Source organism: Cololabis saira, chromosome 18, assembly GCF_033807715.1.
Source record: "Cololabis saira isolate AMF1-May2022 chromosome 18, fColSai1.1, whole genome shotgun sequence".
NCBI classification, from domain to species: Eukaryota; Metazoa; Chordata; class Actinopteri; order Beloniformes; family Belonidae; genus Cololabis; species Cololabis saira.
Window position 1 is genome coordinate 26,669,413 of NC_084604.1, and position 24,489 is coordinate 26,693,901.

Genomic DNA, 24,489 nt, shown 5'->3' on the forward strand with positions numbered 1-24,489 from the left:
TTCACCATGCAATCACCGTGCAATAACAATATTAGCAGTAATTATAATAACTATCACATCCTGTAACAATGCACCTTCCAGCAACAATCATGTCTGCCTCATTCTGCTTCACCTTTCACTTTTTAAAAAATTGTACACATGTTATTTTATTTTACTTAGAGCCGTCATTTTTCTACCTCATACTGTTGCACCTTTCAGTTCTTTAATTGTATATATGTTAATAAGTGCCACATTTGTTTATTTACTGTTTACTATTTTTAAATCTGGGTACAGCGAGCGAAATAACCGGAGTCAAATTCCCTGTTGGACAATGTTCAAACTTGGCCAATAAAGATGATTCAGATTCTGATTCTGATATTTTTTGTGTTTATGTTTATTTTACATTATTGTGACGCTCTTTGTTCTGTGATATCTTCGGGGAAAGGGGATGAAAATAAATTTGGATAATTGAACAGCTTGAGTCCAGTCATCCATGATATACGTACACATCATATACATACACATCATTGTAATTTGTATCAAATGGTTGAATGGACTTCACTGAGTCTAAGGAGAAAATCACATATGTTAATATTTATTGCAAAAGCATTACTGGGTAAACTACATATGTACATATCCAATGTATTAAAATATTACTCTAGTAGCTATAACACTAGATCATCAGAGAAAATTCTCCTCATGGTCCCAAGCACTCGAACAAAGTTGGGTAAATCGGCCTTTTCCTTTTATGCACCGCAAGCTTGGAATTAGCTACAACACATACTCAACTTGAAATATTTACCTTCTCTTAACATGTTCAAACATATGTTAAAATCATTTTTCACAGAACAATGTCATTGTTTTTAATCAAGTGTCATTCTTTGTCATGAATTCTTTTTAGCTTTCTGATCCTTGTATGTTTTATGTTTGTTTGTTTCTTGTTTTGATATGTTTTTATTTTTTTTTGTAAAGTTACTTTTCCTTGTATGTATTTTTCTTTTATATGAAACTGAATTTATTTTTCTGCTGCCATCTTGACCAGGACTCCCTGGCAGAAGAGATATTGTATCTCAATGGGACTTTCCTGGATAAATAAAGGATAAATAAAGATATACGATGCAGAAGTTAACCACCACCGGCTACACGGGTGCGGTGGCATATTGGGTTGCAATACCAGTTTGCAAACACTAGGGGGCGCCAATGTACATAATATGCACCCACCAGTTTAGTTGTACAGTACTTCATAATCATACAAAGCTCAAAACGACAAAATGTACACTTTTTTAAAATATAAAAACCATATTCATAATTTAAATCAGAAAACTAATTATGAAAATGGACGACAATGGATAATTAAAACAAATGCTTCATCACAGGACGCATAAAGTAGCAGTAGCAGTGTAAGCCTGAATGGATTCACGTGTGTAATTGCTCTCTATGTCATTTATGCTGTTGTTATTTCGTTAAGTGCCATCTGCACGGCTGGTGAAGGTGAGGAGGACACGCCCTCAACTTTAGAGCCGGTGCAGTGAGTCCTCCGAGCTGCTCAGCTGCTCATTTCAGCGGGGACGGAGGAGGCGGCGACTCTCGCGCTGGGAACTTATATCCGTGTCCTCTCACATCACCTTTTTGTTACTGTTGTTGTGGTTGTTCCCTGTGACTACTGGCATATCTGTCTGCCTGTGCTGCGGAGGCTGAGGGGGATCCACCTGCCGGGGAGAGGACACACCTCGACATGGATGCTCTGAAATCTGCCGGCAGGGCGATCATCAAGAGCCCCGGGGTCCCGCGGCACACGTGGGGGGCCTCCAAGCACGAGAGTGAGTGGGATTGCACTTGTATTTGGAAACGGTCGCAGTGTTGCCAAGACTTTTGGAGATGTAGCGGTAGAGCTTTCCGTGAAGCCTGAATTATGGCTCTGCGTTAAATCGACGCAGATTACGGCGTAGGGTACGCGGCGACGCGCAACGTACGGTGCGATTCGCCGCGTACCCTACGCCGTAGGTTTTGCGTTGGTGTAACGCGGAACCATAAATCAGCCTTCAGACGGAGGACACTGCTGCTGCATCAACCACAGCCACAAGCCGGTGGGCTGTAAGTGTTTTGATATTGATCTGCAGGTTGTGGACTAACTGCAACCTCTGCAGATTGTTTCTTACAATTAAGTTTTGCTAATTTTGAATCAGGTGATTAATAGCACATCTAAAAAAAAAAGTTCAGCCATGTGTAGCAAAAGGCTTGAAAAGTAAGTGATACTATAAGGAAACACTTGGAGGAACATCTGGCAACTAACTAGGTTAATTGACAGCAGACCAGACACTTGATTTGAGTTCTTAGAGACACAAAGGAATTAAAAATTCCATTATGACTTGAACTGGATGATGGTTTGATGTTTCTTTATTACAAAATTGCCACGATACAATGTTTATTCAATTTGATTGTGCTGCTAGTGATCGATAGACGCTAATTGAACACAGTTACTCTCATTCATATAACATTTCAGCAAGTAATAAAAATATTCAACAACTTTATTTCTAAGCTCATGCATTAAAAGGAAAACCTTAAGTTCCTTTACTAAAAGTAGACCACAAAAAACTTTTTGATCACATGCATGTGCATGTGATCTTCAGGCCCTCAGAAGGCACTGCATCAAAACAAACATTACTTCTAATCGGAATCAGCGCATAATCTTGAGAATATTTCAGGAAATCCGTGTCTAAGAACACAGGTGGCCATGTCATTCACAAATGCAGGTTAAAACTCCATCATGCAAAGAAGAAGCCAAATGTGAACATGACCCAGAAACACTGCAGTCTTCTCTGGGCCAAAGCTAATTTTAAATGGACTGACACTAAGCAGAAAACCTTTCAGTTGTCTGACAAATTGAGAACTGGAATTCCTTCTGGATACCGTGGATGCCACATCCGCGTGACTAAAAAGGAGTCAGTTCAAAAGCTATCTCTGGTGGTACAGGGGGCACAATAGTGTCAATAGAATGGGCATCTTGCACCACAAATGTCAATGCTAAAAGGCTTATACAAGCTTTACAACAATGTATGGTTCCATTCAGACACCCTCTTTTACAGGGAAGGCCTTGCATCTTTCAGCAAGATAATGCTAAATTGCATATTCTTTAGAACAAATAAATCCAGGGGCTGATCTACCCTGCCATCAGTGCAGATTCTTCGCCGATTAAAAACATTTGGTGCATCATGAAATGAAAAAATATGACAAAGAAGTCCCAGGATCGTTGAGCAGCTCGGATCCTGAACAGCACCAACATTCCACTACTGAGGTCTCCCAAATTATAAGATGTCCCAACTTTTTCAGACGTGTTGCTGCCATCACATTCAAATTTGACTTTTTCTTTTCTTATTTAGGTGAAACATTTCCTCACTTTCGGCATTTGATATGTTTTTTTTAATTTTTTTTATCGCAGGCGTACCTAGAATTGTAGAATCATCTACTCGACCTGCTGAGCTACTGCCATGAACTGCATTTAAAGGGGACCTATTATGAAAAACAAGTTTTTTCTTGTTTTAACATATATAAAGTGGTCTCCCCTCACCCTGCCAGCACAGGGGAGACAAAATACCATGGAATTCTGCAGGGTCTGCTCCCCCCCCTGACTGAGTCTTCCAGTGTCACGTGACCTTTTTTTGAGCCATTCTGAATCTGCGCCTATGGTGACGTCACCATAGGCGCTCATTTCCATAGGTTCAGCCTCCGCTGCTGAAACCACGCCCACAACCAGCTCTCTACGCCGGCTGGAGCGGTGCTTCCTTCAGCCAGTCGGACGCGGCGCCGCGGCGGAGCGGATCCGGGTTAAATCATCCAGGTTCCCGGGTGGTTTGGGAGCTGGGTCCTCGGGGGTCTGTCCCAGGCTGGACCAGCTTCACCCTCCGAGATTTTCAGCCAAATCTGTCGGTTTGATCACCGATAACGGGCGATGCGCATAGGATGCGCCCCGGAGCCGCTCTGTGCGCCCGCCGTGGGGTTGCAGTGCCAGCGCGCAACATCCGCCGGGCAGATCCGGCTGAAATTCCGCTGGTCGGTCCCCGGGAGTCCCTGCTACCAGTCCAGGCCGGTTCCTGCGGTCCCGGCCGGTTGGAACCGGTCAAATTCCCCGGTTGAAGCCGCTGTGATGCGCGCTGCTCCAGCCTACTTCCCCTTTCCCAAAGCGCGGTCCGTCCGACTAAATTGTCCAGGTTCCCAGCCGCTTTGGGAGCAGGGATTTCTGGGGTACGTCCCAGGCTGGACCAGCGTTCAGCATCCGCCGGGCAGATCCGGCTGAAATAGTGCATAAATGTTATTTATATACAACTCATATTTTATTTTTTTAACAATAAAGTTGCCATTTGTGAAAATTCAGTGTTGTGATAATTTACAGGCTCGGGCTGCTCTGGCGGAGCGAGGTTTATGCTCCTCCCCTGCTACACGTCATTCAGGGAGCCAATCAGCACAGAGCCTCATTATCATACCCCCCCCTTCCCTTAGAATGGAGCACAGAAAAAGGGGTTAGAAGCGGTAAAACTAGTGACAGGGCCCACAGGCTGGATTTCTGATTTATGTAGAAAAAACAAGCTTTAGATTGTTTTTAAGACATTCAAGGCCTGTTTAAAATATACATTAAATGCCATAATATGTCCCCTTTAATGTATATTTTAAACAGGCCTTGAATGTCTTAAAAACAATCTAAAGCTTGTTTTTTCTACATAAATCAGAAATTCAGCCTGTGGGCGATGTCTTTAGTTTTACCGCTTCTAAAGCCTTTTTCTGTGCTTCATTCGGAGGATGGGGGGGGCTATGTTAAACAGGCTCTGCGCTGATTGGCTGCTTGAATGACGTGTAGCAGGGGAGGAGACAAAGCGTTGCTCCGGGGAGAAGAGCAGCGGCTGCGTAGCAAAGCGTGTCCACGGTTCTGCGTTAAAGGTGACCTATTATGGCATTTAATGTATATTTTAAACAGGCCTTGAATGTCTTAAAAACAATCTAAAGCTTGTTTTGTCTACATAAATCAGAAATTCAGCCTGTGGGCCATGTCTATAGTTTTACCGCTTCTAACCCCTTTTTCTGTGCTCCATTCTAAGGGAAAGGGGGGCTATGATAATGAGGCTCTGCGCTGATTGGCTGCTTGAATGACGTGTAGCAGGGGAGGAGACAAAGCGTCCCTCCGGGGAGAAGTAGCAGCGGCTGCGTAGCAAAGCGTGTCCACGGTTCTGCGTTAAATCGACGCGTACCCTACACCGTAGGCTCTGCGTTGGTGTAACGCGGAACCATAAATCAGCCTTTAGTCACCTCGTCTTCACACTAATTCACACAGGAAGATTGAATTTAATTCTAAACAGGTACACCACGGTTATTTACTCCAATTCCTCATCATTTCACTTCTTATGTTACAGACAAATGAATCCTGTTAACTGTAAAGAAATCACAACACTGAATTTTCACAAATTGCAACTTTATTGTTAAAATATATAAATAAAATGTATGCACTATTGCTGGCTCAAGGAAGGACCGCGCGTCTTCTGAATGTGAACAGCTCCAGGTGCTTGGAAGATCTGAAACCACAGAAGAAAAATGTATTACGGTACTGAGCCGCCGGCTCCCCCGGAGCCCCCGGGTTCGGATCTCCGGGTTCGGAGCTCCGAACCCGGGGCTCCTCGACGGTCCGGTCCGTATGCGGCGCCGGGGCTCCGCAGCTAAGCTAAATACTTAGCCCATGCAAAGATCATAAAAATATAAATAACATAAAAAAAACGTAACTTACCGCTGACTCGTGTGCAGTTGCCGGGTCCGTGCTGTTGGAACGGATCCTTTTATGAGGGTAAATGTCGATGCAAAACCTCATTTTAACTCTCCCTCACTGTTGAAACCGGTGGAAAACAGTCACCGCTGCTGAACAATGGCGGAGCTCCAGCCAGCAGAGAGAGCTGTTGGGGGCGTGGTTTCAGCAGCGGAGGCCGACCTATGGAAATCTGCTCCCGTCGTGAGTCACGACGGTAGCAGATTTCTAAACCGCTCAAAAAAATCACGTGACACTGGGGGACTCTGTCCGGCGGGGGTCAGAGACCTTGCAGAAATTCATGGTATTTTGTCTCCCCTGTGCTGGCAGGGTGAGGGGAGACCACTTTATATATGTTAAAACAAGAAAAAACGTGTTTTTCATAATAGGTCCCCTTTTACCGGCAAGCTGGGCAATGAAGCGAAAATTAATTGTTAACTGTTCACGTCTATACAGTAACTGTTTGCTTTTTTTTGCCTTATCTGAGGTGGATGAATGAAGTAAACAAAAGGAACATCAGCACTGAAAGTTGAATTACCCACACCATCGTCTCTGAATTCCTGTTAAGTGAATAATCCACTGCCTGTGCCAGCCCTCATCAAACATGATCAATGTATTTCAAAGCCAGCAGGGTGTTCTTGGTGCCTTTAGGCTCTGCAGGAAGTGTCCTATATAAATTATTGAATATTGAGCATAAATTGTCTGGAGTGCAAAGTTTCACTGAGCGTCTGACGATGCTATTGATGCACATTGTCTTTCTGTTAAAGGGTACAAACCGGCGTGACATGTCATTTTTAAAGACACATTTTTGGCAGGAGCATATCCACTTTACTTTTTTGTTCTTAAAGGGGTCATCGGATGCCCATTTACCATATGTTCATATGATTCTTTAGGGTCTTAATGAAAAGTCACTAATATACTGTGATTACAAATTCTCACTGATTGGTGTTAAAAAAAACAACTTTTCTCTTTGTCAAAATCAGCTCCTCATAAATCAATCTGTTTTGGTTCATTTCCTTTTAAATATTTCTGGGTTCTGTTCAGCCCGTCCCTCTTTTCTGTGGGGCGTTTCGACACAACACACGTGAACTGTGTGGGATATAGATTATGGAAAATATGGCAGTGGGAGGCTCTTATGACACATCTGTGCAACTGTATCAGTTTGAACCAACACCAGTATCAGGGCAAGATACATTTGTCCGCGTGCCTATGTATCATAACACGCATTTTAATATGTAGGAAAATAAACAATTACTAAAAGTTATACCTGATATATGTATACCACTGAAAGTTAATGATAAGTAATTACACACAACATAGAATATGGATCAGCAAACCTGTGCCATCTATATACTGTATTTAGTTCTCAGCTTTTGAATTTTGATGTTGTTTAAATGATGTGCTAGTTAAAAAAAAGACAAGAAAAATGGCTACAAAAATACATCTTTTAATGAACTTTGCTGCCACTCGCCACCATATTGTTTACCTGGCGCTGTAATCTATTAGCATGTAATCTCAGCAGAGATAGAAAGGAAGGAAGATGCCTCACTCTGTTAAAAAAAAAAATTAAAGATTAAATTCATTGGCAACTTTTTTTATTATTGAATTTTGTTACGCCAGCACGGTAGCTTAGATATTAGCACTGTGTCTTTCTGTGTGGAGTTTGCATGTTCTCCCCGTGCTTGCGTGCTCCTCCCACAGTCCAAAAACATGCATAATAGGTTAATTGATGATTCTAAATTGCCTGTAGGTGTGAGTGTGAGTATGTGTGGTTGTCTGTCTGTATATGTGGCCCTGTGATGGACTGTCCAGGGTGAACCGCTGCCTCTCGACTGTGATGAGCTGGGATAGGCTCCAGCAGACCCCCATGACCCTGCAAAGGATAAAGCGGGTATAGAAAATGGATGGAGTTTTGTCACCCCTGTTTGTGTTGTCTCCGTCTAGCAGGCCACATGATGCGCCTTGGCCAATTCTTCAGATGCATCTGCCTAAACAAGAGCAAATCATTGATGAGGAAACAATCAACCCTGTAATTGTAATATTGAAAGACACTATTTGTCAGGTATTGTATTACAGTGACCATTGTTATTTGAAAAAATGAACTGCCCCATGAAGATTGAAAATAGTTACTTAAACGATTTATTAATCCTAAATGGACAACTTCCTAAACCCTCTTCAAAGGCCACCTTAATGTAGTGTTACAATTAGGGCTGGGTATTGTTAAGAACCTCACGATTCGATTCGATTTCAATACTTTAGGTTTCGATTCGATTTAGATTCGATATTGATTTAAATGCTTCGATATCGATTCAGTAAGACGTAGAAATACACAAATACCTGTTGGCAAAAGCGACTTTTTGCATCCGATGACCCCTTTAATTGTTCTTAATGTGAATAAAGAAGAACAGAAAAGACTAACTGACAGTTGGATTTTGGCATCTAATGACAGAAGCAGTGAAGCACCAGAGGAAACAGGCAGAAAATAAACTGTGTATGCTGCTGTCACAGACGGCAGGGGTGACTGCCGAAGTCCCAAAGCTACTTAGCAGGCAATTTGCTGAGAGGACAGTGTCTGTATGCCAGCATGCTGTGATGTGTCCGAGCTGGCTGTCAGAATGCAGAGAAGATAACGCTGCAGCAGCTTGCCACAGACACATAAATTATGTGTGATTTAAAGTTTGGAAAAACACAAAGTGGATTATTTGTGTCGTAAATTAACCCAGTAAATTGAACGTAAGACTTAAATGTGAAGGTGAAATGAGAAGAAATCATTTAATAGGATGGTAACTTGGAGTTTGCATTAATAATGTAGCATTTATGAATTATGTAAATCTAAAGAAAATGGGGAATAGATTTAACTTGAAACAGCTGGGTTATTCATTTTGTTGTCCTCTGATTGCTATGATAATGCCAACGTTATAAACACCTGTCGTCAGTAATCTGTGGTCAAGAGACGCTTTCTACTTGATATGAATTTTACTTGGTTCTTTTATTAAATGGAAAACTGAGCCGTCCCATATTATTTTGGAAAATTATTGAAAATTGCGATTCCTAGTTACTAAGGTTCCGAGTTTATAACTATTTCCTTGTTTCTCATCATTAATACATAATTGCTGCTAAAGTTATCCAAAGACAGTTCAGAGCTGCTCTTTTGGTGTGGTGTGTTGACCAGACAACCGTCTTAACCCTTTTCCTGTTTGATACAATGAATGAGTCTGGTTCCTCTGGATCTAATCAGATGCAGAAGAAAGTTTTATTGGTATACAACCAATTAGAGAGATAAAGCAGGAAGGCCAACCAAATAGTATCAACAAAAGACTTCTATTATGTTGTGCAGTCTGGTGACTGACCGTTATTGGTTTTGCAGTAAAAACTTGTTGATCCAAGGTCTTATTAGCAATTCTGCAGCCATTTGAATAGTGTGTCCAGGATACTCTTTTGTGAGTTTGGACAAAGCCATGTTTGGTATCTTCTGCATTGATGGAAATGGCTGGGAACGGGAGGAGAACCAGACGTGAGAGGATTTTGGTGAGGTGAATGGGTATTGTGTACAAGAAGGAGGCAGATGTGAGTAATTTGAGTTGAGATTTTCAAAATAAAAGTCGTATATGTTGAGAACAATGCAAATTGTTTGCCTCGAATAATCTGCACGGACAGAGTAGAAATAAATTAAATATCCAGCTGCTGACTAACTCCATGTTGGTAAACTATGTTTCAGTTAAATACTTAGGTGAAACAGTTTGTTACACCGTCACATTATTGTGAAAATATATGTTATCGGTGCAAAAATCCAAAGCTAGAAGTTGTTAAGGCCTTGTCATAGTATAGTTTTATAAAATATCACCTTCATATCTTGAGCCAAATTATATATTTTTTTAAATCAGTAGATAAGATGTTTTTTTTAATGGTTGATCCATTTATACCATTCTCTCAGACTTACTTCTGCTTTGTTTGGTCACAGTGGACTCAAGCACTGAAATTGAAAATGAACTGAGAATCTAAAACCAATTGTCTGCCACCTAAAGATTTACAGCCCTACTGTCCTTTAGCCCTTTGTAACCTCTTGTTATCTGTTGCAGTGCTAGTGGGGGGATGGAGAGGCAAGGACGGAGGATGTACTTGGCGTATGAGCCATCCCTTTGTATAATGTCACACAGAAGCAGGGTGGACCATTCCTGAGTCTTGAACATCAGATGTACTTGCCCTTGGCACCTATACAGTCAACATCTGTCTAAAATGTTTTAGCTTCAGGGGTGTAGTGAATGTAATTCACTCAGACTGTGTCCTTGGGGTTTAGTATTGTACTTTTGTTACCCTCTTATTTCCAGAAATGTCACAGTTTTTCAGCTTGCGTAATCATCTCATGTTTCTGGAGCACTCATGTTCAGGCAATATAAACCAACATTAAGTGAAAAGATGCATTTTGTTTTTTAACTCACATTTTGAATGTTAGGAGTTTTATTTTCTTGTTTTTTTTTTGTTGCTTTTTTTCCTTTAATGAAAAAGTCAGAATATGCAGTTTCTATTTCTGTGCTTGGCAGCTCGGATCAGAGCTTGATTTTGAAGTTAGTCGACTTGCCGCGACGAGATGCACAGAGCACCAGTGTCAGTCAGCACTGCCCTCGAGGAGCAATTATCTCCCGACGGCTCATTAAGACTCAAGAGTCAGTGAGTCAGGGAGGAAGTAAAAACAGCAACCAACCAACATCCCCCCTCCCTACTCCTCCGCGGGGGAATGATGGAGGGAGTGTCAAGGAGTCGGGCAAAGGCTGCGATTAGTGTGTAGAAATCTACAGGAGGCTCCTGTGGTGAGAACTGGGTAGACAAATCTCTAGCTCGATAATTAGAGTTTAATTAATTTGTTAATTTGATTATTTTGTTTTACCATGCAGGCTTAAGTGATATTAATGCAGCTTTATTCATTCCCAAATGCACTGTAATTTAAATGCAAAGCTTCATAGCACATATAAAGAACACAGCAGTTTTACTTTTATAGGCAGAGTGGTTTGTCATCGACATATTTACCTAATCTATGCTACTATAATAGTAGCTTCTTTTTTTTTTTTGGTTGTGTAAAAACTTTAGCTATTTTCAATTCTGATTTCGGCAGGTTTTAGTTTTCTTTGAAGAAGTGTGATCAGTAACAAACACTTTGGCTACATAGCATTGAGCGTGGTTAGCATGCCCAATGCTCTGAGTGCTGCTGTCTTGGATCCAGTTTGTTGTGCCAAATGTTTTGGTTATTCCTCTGTGGGTAATTTTAAAGCCTCACAGGTTTTACCAGTGTTCTGAACTCGGGTGGAAAGCGCCCACATCAAAAGCATGCTTCCTCATGACTGGATCATCATCATCATCTTTCAAGTTACTGGCTATAGAGAAAAGTTTGATTTATTTCATTTTCATTTCATTTCATTTTATCGGACGATCTTTCAGTCACCAGTCAGAGCTGATCAGAGGATTCAGATCACTTGCAAGTCTTTCAATTAGTGCAGTCGTCTCCAGCCACTGCCAAGTTTAACATAGGCCTACCTGTGTTTGCCTTTAAAGATTCCTAAATTTTAGATGATCTAAAACCGCTGTGTAAGTGATATTTGCCATTTTTAGTACATATGTAAGGGGACAGGAGGAAATAAGGTCGTGTAATTTTGGGATTTCAAATATTTCTAATAATTTAATTAAAAATGAAAGCACAGTTTGATATCAAAGCTAGAAAGGAAGTCTAAACGAGCACACCAGGTCTGAGGTGCTCTAACAGGGAAAATGCTGATTTACAAACTTTCATAAAAACCTGTTAAACCTGAATATACTGAATATTTTAGCCTCTGTGTATCAGATGATGATTTAAGTCGGCAGGTTTTCCCCTGAAGGCTCCATAATTTATGCACACAAAAGATAGATTAGATGATAAAGTGTTACTAATTAAATTTCATGGCGCTTGCTTTAAGGAAAGTAAGCCGTTTCATGGGTTACTTGTTCTAGAGATCAGCAGATCCTGGCATTGCTTTGAGGTATTGCATGCACTCAACTTAAGTCATTTTAAATCCTTTGCATTCTTACTAAAGTCCTTCAAATTCATGACTCAGGGAGCTCATTAATGTTTCAGATAATCAGTTTAAACACGTTTGCCATATTGACTAGGGGAACTACACCAACAAAGTTTTTTGGAAATTTACAATTAATGGTCTAAAACAATCGTTATAAAATGCATCAAAGGCTTTTGTCAATATGCCGCAGGATTTTTGTGTAATAGCATGACCTTTTGACTCGTTCCACTTCAAAGGAGTACTACCGTCCATGAGCCAAATCCCTCCAACAGTCTGATTAGTGGGATTATTGTCAAAAGCTCAACCACTTCGCTGACAGCAGAGCACAGCCTTTATTTTATTCGGCCTTTTACAAGACTTATTATTCCACTTGGTTTCATGTGCAAGAGGAAACATTATAAGAACTTTAGTTATTGGTTGGCTTTACTACCCAGCAGCCCGGAGTGTGACTAATGCTCTTTCTATGCCGTGTTTGTAGTGAGGCTCTGGGGATGGCAAAGAGTGTTTTGCTCTGACTGAAATATCTTAACTACTGCATTGCCATGAAATACTCTCAAACATGATTAGTCCTTATTATTTTGACTTTTCCCTGATTTACTGTAATACTGGATTATTTTGTTCTTTGTTCTCCCACTGTCTTAGCATTGCAGCATCCGCTCAATATTCTGTTTTATAATTTGTGCTGGTCAGTCTGCCGTTGGCACTTCTGGCTGCAGCAGGTGCCAGAGATGACGTGCATGAGCGACTCCAGGTCCAGGATGTGGTTGCTCTGTTATGTGCTTTGAGTGATATGGGATATTCGAGTTGAAGTCAGTCAGAGAAAATGCTGAGAGGTTTTACTTCCTTCAGGTAGAACTTGATGGCCAGAGCTTTCCCTTTTTTCACCTTTGCTGTATCTAAACTGTAAGGACAGGCAGTCCTGCATTCATTATCTGTTTTAATCCTTTCAGGGTCCTAGGGGTCTTGCTGGGGCCTGTCCCAGCTGTCTTCAGGGAAAAGACAGGGGTGTGCTCTTGACAAGTCACGATCCATCACAGGGCCACGCATAGATTACCCTCAGAAGCCATCATTTCAATTTAAATAGTATATTAAATGAATTGCCCACCCCTGTGCTGTTATGCTATTCTTGTGCTTTCCATATGGATTCATGTAAAAGCAGCGTAATCCGGGGCCAGCATGCGAAGTTAGACCGCAAGTTGGGATTCCACACTAGACGCATAAAGCCAACACTGCTCTGCATCAGTTATGAAGTACATTTTCCTCCAAGAGTCTCTCATCCAAAACAACAAATGTAGCACTTGATTCCACTCACTATTCCTCTGCAGAGCGCTATGCCTCATTGTTTTGCCTCTGTTGCTACCTCCAAAGGTGGATATTGTGATATTGTGCAGGACTACATTTTATTCTGATTTCACTTTTCTAAAATTATATTGTCACGGTTTATTGGGGTAAATTTCACAACCAAGTTCACAAGTCCTACCTGACACCTGTTCAGGTCCGGTGAAAACAGCCATCGGTGGGTGATCCAGTCATAAGTGGGCATCACTTCACAAGGTTTGTGAACACAATCTGGAGTAATTAATCAATAAGGTCAGGTAAGTTAGTGATCTGAGATATATAAGGACATATCCTTAAATAACAGTACGTACACATGCAGCGATTCAACATGGTTGCAGATCTGATCAGATAATGACATGCAGAAGATTGGATCACTTGTCTGATTATACATGCTGTTCTGAGATCAGACTGAATCAGATTGAATAAGCCACTGTAACCAGAGCATGGCTGACTCCATGACGCTAGGTGGCGCTGTACCCAAGGTACGACTCCAAAGCAAGTCATCTAAAATTGCAAAGTGTGGACAACTGGCCGGATCGTGTCCACTTCTATTCTTCCTGTGTTTGGCGCTAATATATCCCGTGCGTAGATTCTTCCACTTTATTTTGAGCTGCTCCGGTGTCCTTGTGAAGCCCGCGTCAGCCATCTCTTTGGCGATCTTTTTATAAAGGTCCGCGTTCCTACTTTTCCGCCTATCCATGAACCTCAAGATGTTTAACTCTTGCATCTGCCGCAGCAGAAAAACGCGTCTCCTCGTCGGACCAAAAATGAGCTCTTCCTGTAGACATGTTTTGAAGAATGGAATGAAAGAATTAAAGAATGGGTAAACACGCGCCGCCTCCTTTTCAACTACTGAGCACGCGTCGTCTCCTTTCACTTCCGGGTGAATCCCCTCCCCCGGGGGAAAACCCCACCCGGGGGAAATTCTCGAGCATGCGCAGACTGCAATATCTATGTCCCCGTACACATGGCGTTAACAACCTGGTTGTGACTGGCTTATCTAGGTGCTCCAAACTGGTTGATGAATCCGGCTTGACCAGGTTGAGGTGTTTACATGCAGTTTAAAAGTCGGAACGATGTCTGCAACCGATCTGCAACCAGGTTGAATCGCTGCATGTGAACGTAACTGTGTCCCTGGCCTCACTGAAGGACAACTCAATCACCTGAAATGACTGAATTTACTGACCAATCTTTCCGGTAACTGACTATAGGATTGTTATCGAAATATCAATAGATCTACTGAAATCTTGTTTGTTGCTCGAGCAACAGCGGATGATGTTGTAGCTGTGTGCATCTGTATGGATTGTGTCACTGAGATATTACTGCAAATTGTTGCTCTTGATATATGGGATGCATTTGAATACCAGGTGTAAACACTTCAAAGTCTCCGCCTGCGATTGGATCACTGAGGAGGCCTGATGTTCTCCCTTTGTCCCTCATCTTGTAGTATTTCTAATCCTGTTTTCCAGCACTTATTATTAGTCATTTAATCAAAACACACTTTGAGCCATCTGTCATGCCACAACTGTCAGTCCTGTATTAATTCTCTAAAATCTCTATTTTTAAGATGAAAAAAACAAAACAAAACAACCTTAATTCTCTGCTGCAACATCCCTCTCTTGTCAGTAATAAAGAGGATATGTGTGCTAGATCTGTTGTACTAAACAACAGTTTTAATTCACGTCAGTTGTCCACTAAAACAAATATTTCAACTAAATGTAATTTCTCAATGACTTTCGGATCCTTTCTTGTGCTCCCCTGTGTCTGTTACATCTGAAGCGGGAGGTATATTTACCACAACGCCGCAGTCCACAAATATTGATTTTTAAAATCCGGGCCCGGTGTTATTAAAGACTGCTCCGCATCATATTCCACATCGATTTTCTTTCCGAGACCCCTTGACAATTGCTTCATGGCAAGCGTATAACATTTTCTCCTGGCTCAAGGTTTATACGTGTTGTGAATGTTATGCTTGATAACTCATTTTTAAGCCTTCACGTTTACATTTTTTACGTGTTTCATAAGAAACGGTAACACAGATTTATTGTTCTCTACCATCTCTCTGGGGAGATGCTGCACTGACGTTGCCTGGCCCGAAGTGAAGTGAATTATGCAACAGGGAGAAACTGAGAGACCCCATTATAGCAGAGATGCTTGTTCAGTGCACCACAGGCACGAAGCAGTGCTTACGTACTGTCCAGATTCCTGGTTAGTGTGCACAGTGAGTGAAGCATTAACATTTCAGCTTGATGTCCATGACAGCTGTCTGTGAAGAGATGGGCTTTTATTCTGGTTTAAGAGTCTTAACAAGCATGCGTTTGCTTGTTATCCTCCTGCAGTACATGTGTGCGTGTGAGGGAGATTAAATGCGGAAGCCCATTGTCTGTGTGTGCAGGTGTGTATGCATACTGTATATCATTCTATGTAATTTAAGCCTTCATTTAACTGAGGAGATAAGACTCTTAAGATGTAAAATCTCTTGTGTACTGGTCAAGACAGGCAGCAGCTTAGATCAGCATTAATTACAACACTAGAAACTCTAAACCTGCAGGTACCTGCTCCTCTGCTGGGGTCCAGTGATATAAATCCTATCTCGGTGTTCTGCTCCTCTTATAAAAGAAATTCAACTCCCCCTACACCACTTCTGATACACCGTGTTCCAGTCAAGGCTCAGCACAAAGAGTGACTGAACTCACCCCTAAAAATAACCTGATGCTATCAAATTGGTAATGGGAAACCTGTGTAGCTGAGTGCAGTGAAGCAAGGTGATGCTCACACGCCTGTCGCAATGTACAGGAAAGCCCAGAATAAACTTTTTTTCCAGTCAGTTATCTTGTGTTTGCTAGAGCTGCTGGTACTGGTCGTTTAAAAAGAAGTTTAGAGAATTTCTGAATGATTGATATTTGAAAGAAATGTCGGCCAAACAAAGACAGCCAGCTCCTCCCTCCCTCCCCCAGTGCTCCTGTTGGTTATGCTTTTACCAGAGTGATGCTCCCACTCTGTCTGTTTCCAGTTTACGGAGCCAGAGAGATTCACTGACACAGCTTTCAGACACAAAACAGTTTATTTAACATGTTCACAACCCACCAGAGAGGGGACATGTGTCCATTTCAGAATGGCCTTTAAATACCATGAAATTAACACCACTCAGCATCCAGACTCCTCTGTGCTGCAGAAGGTCTAAGTGCTTCATCATTCTGAAGCTGATCTGATGGTCCTCCCACCAGCCTCCTCAGTCCTAATTTTATATTCAACGTCCTCACAGTGCTGCAGGAATGTCTCCCACTTTGGATCTGAAGCCTGTCGGCAAGTCCTGATTGATGTGGGATGCGGATATCGAAATATGTCCACCTGTCTGGAATCCCTTTCATCCCATGATAACATCTGGGTGGGTCAGCAGCTCTCTCCACAGCACAACATCCCAACAGCTGTTGTCCCATATGAACCTCTCTCTCACTGCTACTTAAGCTATGATCAGCAATTTCATTTTTATTTTCATTTAATTTATTGCATTAAAAATGTATGAATTGCTTCTGCAGCTGAAGAAGCGATTCAGCTGTAATACTAACATGCACTAGCATGCGAAGCATCGGCTACGTGAGTATTAGCTGAGCTGACGGCCAATCCAAATGTTACGACCCATATTTTTTATTTAATACATGTTCATTAAATAGGGGAGGTCTTAAAAATAGGGGATGCTGGACATTATTCTTTGTTAAAATTACTTAGATCAACATCAGTTGCTTGATGGACCAAAGTTTGTCCCCTCTAAGCTTTCAGGTTATGTTTTTGACATGTATAATAATACAACAACCATTGGCTGAAAGCAAGGATAATTGTCTGCTCCTGTATTATTGCAATTTGAAAAATATATATTTTTAAGGTAAACAGATTGAGTTCACTACTAAGTTTTTCGATTGATTTCGATTAAAAAATGTAATCAATTGACAGCCTGTCAAGTTGCATGTTGTTACACTGTCTTGCGGGGACTCCCACATGAACTTCCTTGTGATGTTCTGCTCCCATGTGGTCAGAGGTCAAATTACTACATAGAGTGGCTTTTAAATGCATCCAAAAACCAACTAGTAACTAAAAAAGAGACAATCAAGCAGGAATTAGTAGTAAATGCACAGTGATAAGGAATGTGCTGGATTATTCCTTTGTCGGCAGCATGCAGGTAGTAACACTTCAATGTCCCCCGGCTGTCAGATGACTTCAGAATGAAGACGATAGGCAACGGCTTCAAAGTACAAATATAATCACTGTTTTACTACTGCTGTCATTTTATCCAAAGTGACTTACATCTGAGAGAACACAAGCAAGAAATCTGATAGGAGGGTCCAGCTGGATAAGTGCTGTTCAGACTGCTGTGAGTCCAGTTGGACACAGGGGCTGCCATGCACCTGTGTCCAGAGCAGAGCATGTTTTTACATGCTGATGGACCTGGTCCACCAATTTCCAGCAACAAACTCTTCTTTTAGTCTCTTTTTCAGCGCTAACCTACCTAATGCAAGTATTTCCAACAACCTTAAAGATCACTTATTGGGCTTTTCCTGGCTTTCAAAGGTTCATAATTGACTTATACTGTAATATAGGCAGTTTTCAGGTTGTGTAACTGTCCTTGTAAGAGGTACGTGAATTAAATGTTTGGACAGAGCAGGCATAGCAGGAGCTACTTTTTAATTAGCAATTTTTTGTTATTTTATTTCTTCCAAAATGACTTTCTGCTTATGCTAGCAGAATTGCAGATCAGTCCTCTGAACTCCAAACTCAACTCAGACCCTGCATCTATCCCCATGCAGGGTCAGCCCTGCCCTCCCCAGACACCGTTCAGTTGAACAGAATTGTTGCTGTGAAGCGTGACTGGCAGCAATGCGTCTGATTGGTTTAGGAAGGAAACCAGTAACAACAGGGGCCAAACAGAGTTGCAATCAGACTAGAATTAGAATTGAAAGGGGTCTTACCTGTATAGCAGTTGACATGCATACATGGTATTTTTTGATATTTTGATTGTTTTACTGTGAGTTCTAAGGCAATTATATAATTTCCAAACACAGAACTCAAGTTCTTGCATAGATTTTCCCTTTATCTCGGTACACTAGAGACATGACACCTGATGGGCTGAAGCCTTCAGCTGTGTCAGACATCACTCAGCTGGAAGGGTTTCAGGTGCTCTGCTACATTAAAGGGAATTCCCGCAAGACGCCCTGATCCATTAAAAGGCCACTCAGATGTATGTTCCCAGATGAGATCAGCAGCTCTTGGTGACTAGTTCTGTGTGATAATGGATGACGCTCTAGCAAGACCTTCCTTTTATGCACCTTTGCTTGATATGGGAATTGGGTAACTTAAAGGTTCCATTTGCATTACTCCTTCTAAGTGTAGAAAACAAAAGATTAAATGTGAACATTTATCACATGAATGGATTTCTCACTCTGAGAAACTGTTAAACATTGATTAAGATGTTGAAATGTGAGCCAGCAGGCTCCTGGAAAAGATTTGTATTGGCAAAAAGACAACCGTACCCTGTTTGAATTGTTAATTAAGACGATCCAGCCGTAGTGCTGAGTTATTGTTCTTTATAAATAAATATCTGCAAGCAAAGCCTTCATACAGTACTGAAAGGTCTGAAATGTTCAAGGAAAAGCTTAATAATTAACTGCTATGCACTTCCATAATAGGTTAGATAGTCATTGCTGTCATCACACTAAAAGTGTACATGATGAAAAAAGCATTAAAAACATTAACAGTAGGATGCAATGTGCACTCAGGGCTCTGTCTTAAGACGTTTTGGGAATCTGAAGAGATAATTAAGAAACAGCAGCCTACACGTACATGTCAAACCCTGACAAGAGAAGCAACTGAGTCACTCTGGAAAAAAAACACTTTTAATGGATATTTACTGTACGAGGCGCGCTGCATTTAATGTCATCGAGACAACGATAAACCATAACTGTCAGGACATTGTAAACAGTCTCTATGACAAACGATGGCTCCTCATTCCCTTGTTGTTTGAATAATTAGCCCCAGTGAAGCAGATAAATAAGCAGTGAAATGGCTTTACCAAAGCTGTTTAAATAAAGCTGCTGTGCAACAAAGGACACGAGTCTTTGTGCCTTGACTGCAAAAATGCTTATCTGTCAGTGCCCTTCAACAAAACCTACAAAAATAATTAAAAACAAGCCAAAGTGAGTTGTTTCTGATCTGAAAAACTGGGAAGGTGAAATGATTTGAGCACAACAGTGACAGAAGTTCTGCCTGTAGGGAAAAACATCAACACAATGTTTACTTGAGGCTTTACATGTATATTAGCCAAATCAACAACTACCACCCGCTGCTATATATTACGTTTTTACACAAAAACCTCCCCAATGGGTTAAAGGAGGGGTACTAACCTTTGCACATGAATGTATGTAGAACACTTTTAACCCTCAGGTTTATTTAGAAAATCGGACAATTAGATGGGTGAGATGTAGGTGTTATTTATGTTTGAAAGCTGTTGCTGTGACATCCCAATATGCAGCATGAGGAGCTGTCGGTGCGAGTAAAACGGGCCCCTTTTAGGCTGCAGAAACCAGTCAAATTAACAATTTAGTTCATAGTTAGAACAAAAACCAACATACTGATGAGCCCAACAACAGAAACTCAGCGCATCCACGTAAATACAGTATACCACTAATAAAGGATCACACTATTCTCTCCATGGTGACAACAAAACCCCTTTATAGTATCTAATCAAGTCAGTACACCCCTGGCGGTGTGCATGTCATTATCCAGGTCACTGAGAAAGCTCTCAGAGAGCGAACACGTAATAAATAATAATAATAATAATGAACATACGTTCATCGTAAAGTGAAAACAAAACATTATGATAAAGGATAGATTTGACTTTGCCAAGAAACTAAGATTGACTTGTACCAGAGTGACAGGATAAAAAAGTATGCAGATGACTCATCTCATCAACCCGTACAGGGCGTTGAGTGAGTGTGACAGCTCCAGCACGACTGCTTTCAAAATGACCAAAGTAAAGATGTACTACTCCAGCTCTTCAGTTTTTGATGGTAAGAAGTTGATGGTTTTGAGCTGTCTGAGTCATTGACCTCAACCTTGACCGGATCAAACTGCATTTCACTCCCTGATGAGTGAAGTCCACGGATAATTTCCGAGCACAAACAAATGACCAACCAGAGCTGCAGTAATGGCCTGGAACAGCATCACAGAGGTTTATCTGTGATGTGTGTACGTTTTCTCAATTTGGATTAAGCGCTTAGAAAACAGGGACATATGCACTTTCTGTATTTGTTCTGACTGTGAACAACTTAAATAACAGTATCCTTTTCCAAAATATTCTGAACCTGCACATATCATTTTTTACCAGTTTTCTTACACTGATTATAACTGTAGATACCAACATTTTATCATGTTGAAACGCTGCTATAGTTGATGCATTTGCAAAGTAGTTACCTGTTAATGCATGCAGGAGACACAGAGCAACATTAACCTTGCCTTACCTAACAAACAAGTTGCTCTGTCTTCATCTCCACCAAATATCTTTTCCTGTATAGTGTTGGGATTTTTTTTTTCTCATTTTCCATTAACCGCCTGCTGCTTGAAAATGGATTCATACTGTAAAGGGGCTAAATAATGATGCCGCAGTTTTTTAAAACAAACATTCAGCAAACAGACTTTACAGTTAAAGATCACTGCGGAGGAGGGTGATGCTCATGAGTAAGCCTGTATCCTGGATAGGGCTGCAACTAACGACTGTTCTGACAGTTGATTAGTCACCGACTATTGAAACGCTTAGTCAACTAATCGAGTTATGAAACTCATAATTATGAAATGGCTTTTATTTGGTCTTAGTATGAGGTTGTTTAAATTATGTGTTAAAGGTATAGTCTGTAATCGTATTCAAAAACATTTATTGTTATACAGGGTGAAATGGTCCTTCCATCCTGAGAGTACCCAGTGAATAATGTGTTCAGAAAAAGGAAAGAAAAAAATCCGACCTCTCTGACAGCTTTAATCCTGTAAAATCTGTTTTTTGCGCACCGAATGGCATGGATTGGTCAGAAGACTAGAGGATTGGCAGGGGGGAAAGAACCGATCAGATGCCTTCATTTTAGCCCACGCCCCCCTCTGTCCCATGCGCACACTCTGCCTCCAGCCCCCGTGTCCGCTTCCCACGGGTCCTCCTCGGCTCAGTGTCCCAGTGTAACCAACCCCCCCCACCACCACGGGTACGCGGCGACGTGCACCATTCTGCGTTGGTGTAACGCGGAACCATAAATCAGCCTTCAGTGTGTGTTCTGTGTGCTGTTCTGAACACTTCTCTGTTGTGCTCTTTTTGCTGGGACGTCGGGTCCCTCTGCTGAGACACAACTTTTGCGGTATGCGTTCATTGTTGTGTCTAAAAATGATGCGCAGTGCCCGCCCAATCAGAAACGGTACAGATATTCTGTGATATTTTTTTATATTTATAAAAAAATAAAATTATAAAAAAATAAAGGATCCCCATAACTTTGATTGGGTGGGCAGGATGCACGTTTGGGTGGGCACAGCTCACCCCTGCCCCCCCCTAAAACCGGCCTCACTTACAGGTGAATGAGACATGGGGTAGTTTTGTTGAAAATGTGCTGTCCAAAATGTCCTGGAAAACTCGACTCCTGCAAATGCGCGTTCCCCAAAGTTTGTGGGGGCGTGGAGGAGGGGGCGGGGCTTAGAGGAGGTGCCACTTTAAAATCTTGCTAGCTCTCCAACATCACGGACTATACCTTTTTAATTAAAAATAAAAGACAATGATTAAAAAAAACAAAAGACATTCAAAAATACAGCTGTCGCTGGTGGTGCATCGGCCGTCACCATATTGTTTACCTGGCGCTGTACTCTATTGCACATGTAAAACTCAGCAGAGATAGGAAGGTTGGAGGATGCCTCACTCTGTTGAAAAACACGTGTGCTGAAAATATATATTGAATATAATTGCACATATGCAGCAGCAGGGGTGGAAAGGAAGCAGATGCCTCACTCTGTTGAAATTTTATTTTGCTGACAATGGTGGACAATTAAATTTGTTGGTGACTATTTTTGTTATTGATTTTTATCAACAAAATAGACTAATTTTTGTAAACCAAATCCTGGAGCAAATTGCTGTGTAATGGAAAAAATTATGATGCTTATCTTGTTGAGTACCGAGTACATAATACTGACCGCACACCAACTGTCACCGTCTGTGGAGTAAATATTAGCACAATGTTCAGACCAATATGACAGCTATAAATAGAGTTTGTGGAAATCATCCAGGACCAAAAAGATGTCTCTGGTGGCTTTTAATCTGAAACATGAAATGACATGTGGCTGCCAGATAACCTCGGTGCTAATCCCATTTTCAGTCTCCAGACACTTCTCAGGACCAAACATGGATAACATAAATCCTGATATTCTGTGTAAAAACACACCAGATCTTTTCCAGTTAATTATTCACAGAGGCCTTGGAGGCAGTTTATGATGGGAGAGTTGAGGGTTATGTTTTGGATAACAGAAGTGGAAGGTAACTAGTGTTCAAGAAATAATGCATCTTTTATAATAAAAGTTAGATCTGAAGATTAATACTAACCTTTATGTGTCCTGAACCTTCTAATAAAGCTACAACTTTGCATTATTATACATACATTAGGAGATATGGCATGGATAACATCTTCTGTTTCCAGAAGGAAGACTAAATAATATATAGAACACTATTAACCACATAGATTAAGATAAATGTTTTTTTCTATCTATAATTCCTCTTATATCTTTTGTTTAAATGTAAAGCTGTCCTTAATAACTCCTAGTTTCCATCAGCTCTCTTTGCTCAGCTTTTAATCTTTTAGTTACTTAACATCATTATGGTGGACTTTACATTGTTTGAAGTGAGTGACATTAATAAGGAGGTTGCTTAAACATTTTAATTGTACCAAAAGAAGAGAAAAGGGATTGAAATAATTATAATAAATTATTAAACGCTTGTTTTAAATTAAATAAGTGTGGGTTCACCAATTAGTGTGATTAGCATTATTGCCTCTCAGCTGGGGCTTTTCTGTGTGGAGTTTGCATGCTTTTCATGGGTTCAAATTGTTCCTTCTGCAGTTCTGAAACACACATATAGGTTGGTTCAAACTGGCTTAAGAAAGACTGTGGATGGTTGTCTGTGTCGTCACTGCGTGGTGCTTTGAAGCGCCGGCCACCTGTCCAGGATCCACTTTGCCTTCTGCCCGGTGATAGCTGGGAGAGACTCAGACGTCCCCAATGACCCTGAAGAAGATGAAGCATTAACGCAAAACAGTTTATCAAAGCTCATGATGACTGGCATGCAATATAATATATATATTTTAATGCAACAAAAAGACTAAAAAGAACAACACAAATAAAATCTTTTTCTCAAAGTTTTGAGAGCAGGAAATGAAAAGCATCTTTGATCATTGTTAATATTTGAAAGCTCTCTAATTTAAAAGCAAAAGCAGAGCTTTGGTGGTAGATGTGAAATGGTGCAAAATAAAGTAAATATTAAGGTTCTGATTAAACAAAACTGAATACTTGTTACCTTTTTATACCAGGTATTACAGCAAAATGGTTCTCTCCCTCCTTGCTCTAAGCAAATATTGAAAGCATTGAGTCTTATTTGACAATTTTCCACTTTATTTGGAATCATCAATCATAATACCATACACGTAATTACTCATACATTTCTGTATCGAAGTCTCCTGATGAAGTGCAAACCCCCCCGACCTCCCCTCCAAATCCCCAAACTGTTTTTGAACCAGACCATTAATATGTTTTCAACATCAGTCAGTAGCAATTGATTGTCTTTTGGGACCTGCCCCCAGTGGTCAGTGGATGAACTGCGTTTCCCTTTATTTGCGGGTTTATGCCAGACCGGAAAACGGGATGTAGCCCCCTTGGTTGTGAGCACCAGTGTCAATTTACTGTGCATATTTTCAGCTGAAAGTGAGGAGCTGTGTTGCTGCCTGTTTGTGCTACATTCTGAAATTTGTATTAGTATTGACCTGTATCCGAGTATCAACTTATATGTATTTATTTATGACCCCCCCTCCCAGTGTAGCTGAACACTATCATAGTTATGCCAGGATGTTGCCAGTGTAAGGACAGTGAACTGAAGGAAACCGAATGTGCGGGGGTAAGGTTTTACAGCAGACTGAATCAATGTCTCATGCTGTTTGGCTGAGTGTGTGGTATTTCTGTGTACTACTCAAGCTGAACTTGCAGAGCAGATCGACTGCTATTTGAGCACTTTGTAGTTTGCACACTTCTTCTGAAGGGAAGCCAAGTCTTTCTCGAATGCAA

The 24,489-nt window shown here is 41.1% G+C and overlaps 1 protein-coding gene across 3 annotated transcripts in view; it reads left to right on the forward strand.

Moving 5' to 3' along the window:
• The first annotated feature begins 1,544 nt into the window (after positions 1-1,544).
• The window catches only part of si:dkey-71h2.2 (low density lipoprotein receptor adapter protein 1), an 84,845-nt gene continuing 61,900 nt past the window's right edge, over positions 1,545-24,489 (forward strand). For all 3 annotated transcript variants that reach the window (XM_061747096.1, XM_061747095.1, XM_061747094.1), the window contains exon 1: positions 1,545-1,799. In XM_061747096.1, coding sequence (XP_061603080.1) covers positions 1,715-1,799 — 85 coding nt within the window. In that variant the 5' untranslated portion in view covers positions 1,545-1,714. The remainder of the gene's footprint in view (positions 1,800-24,489) is intronic.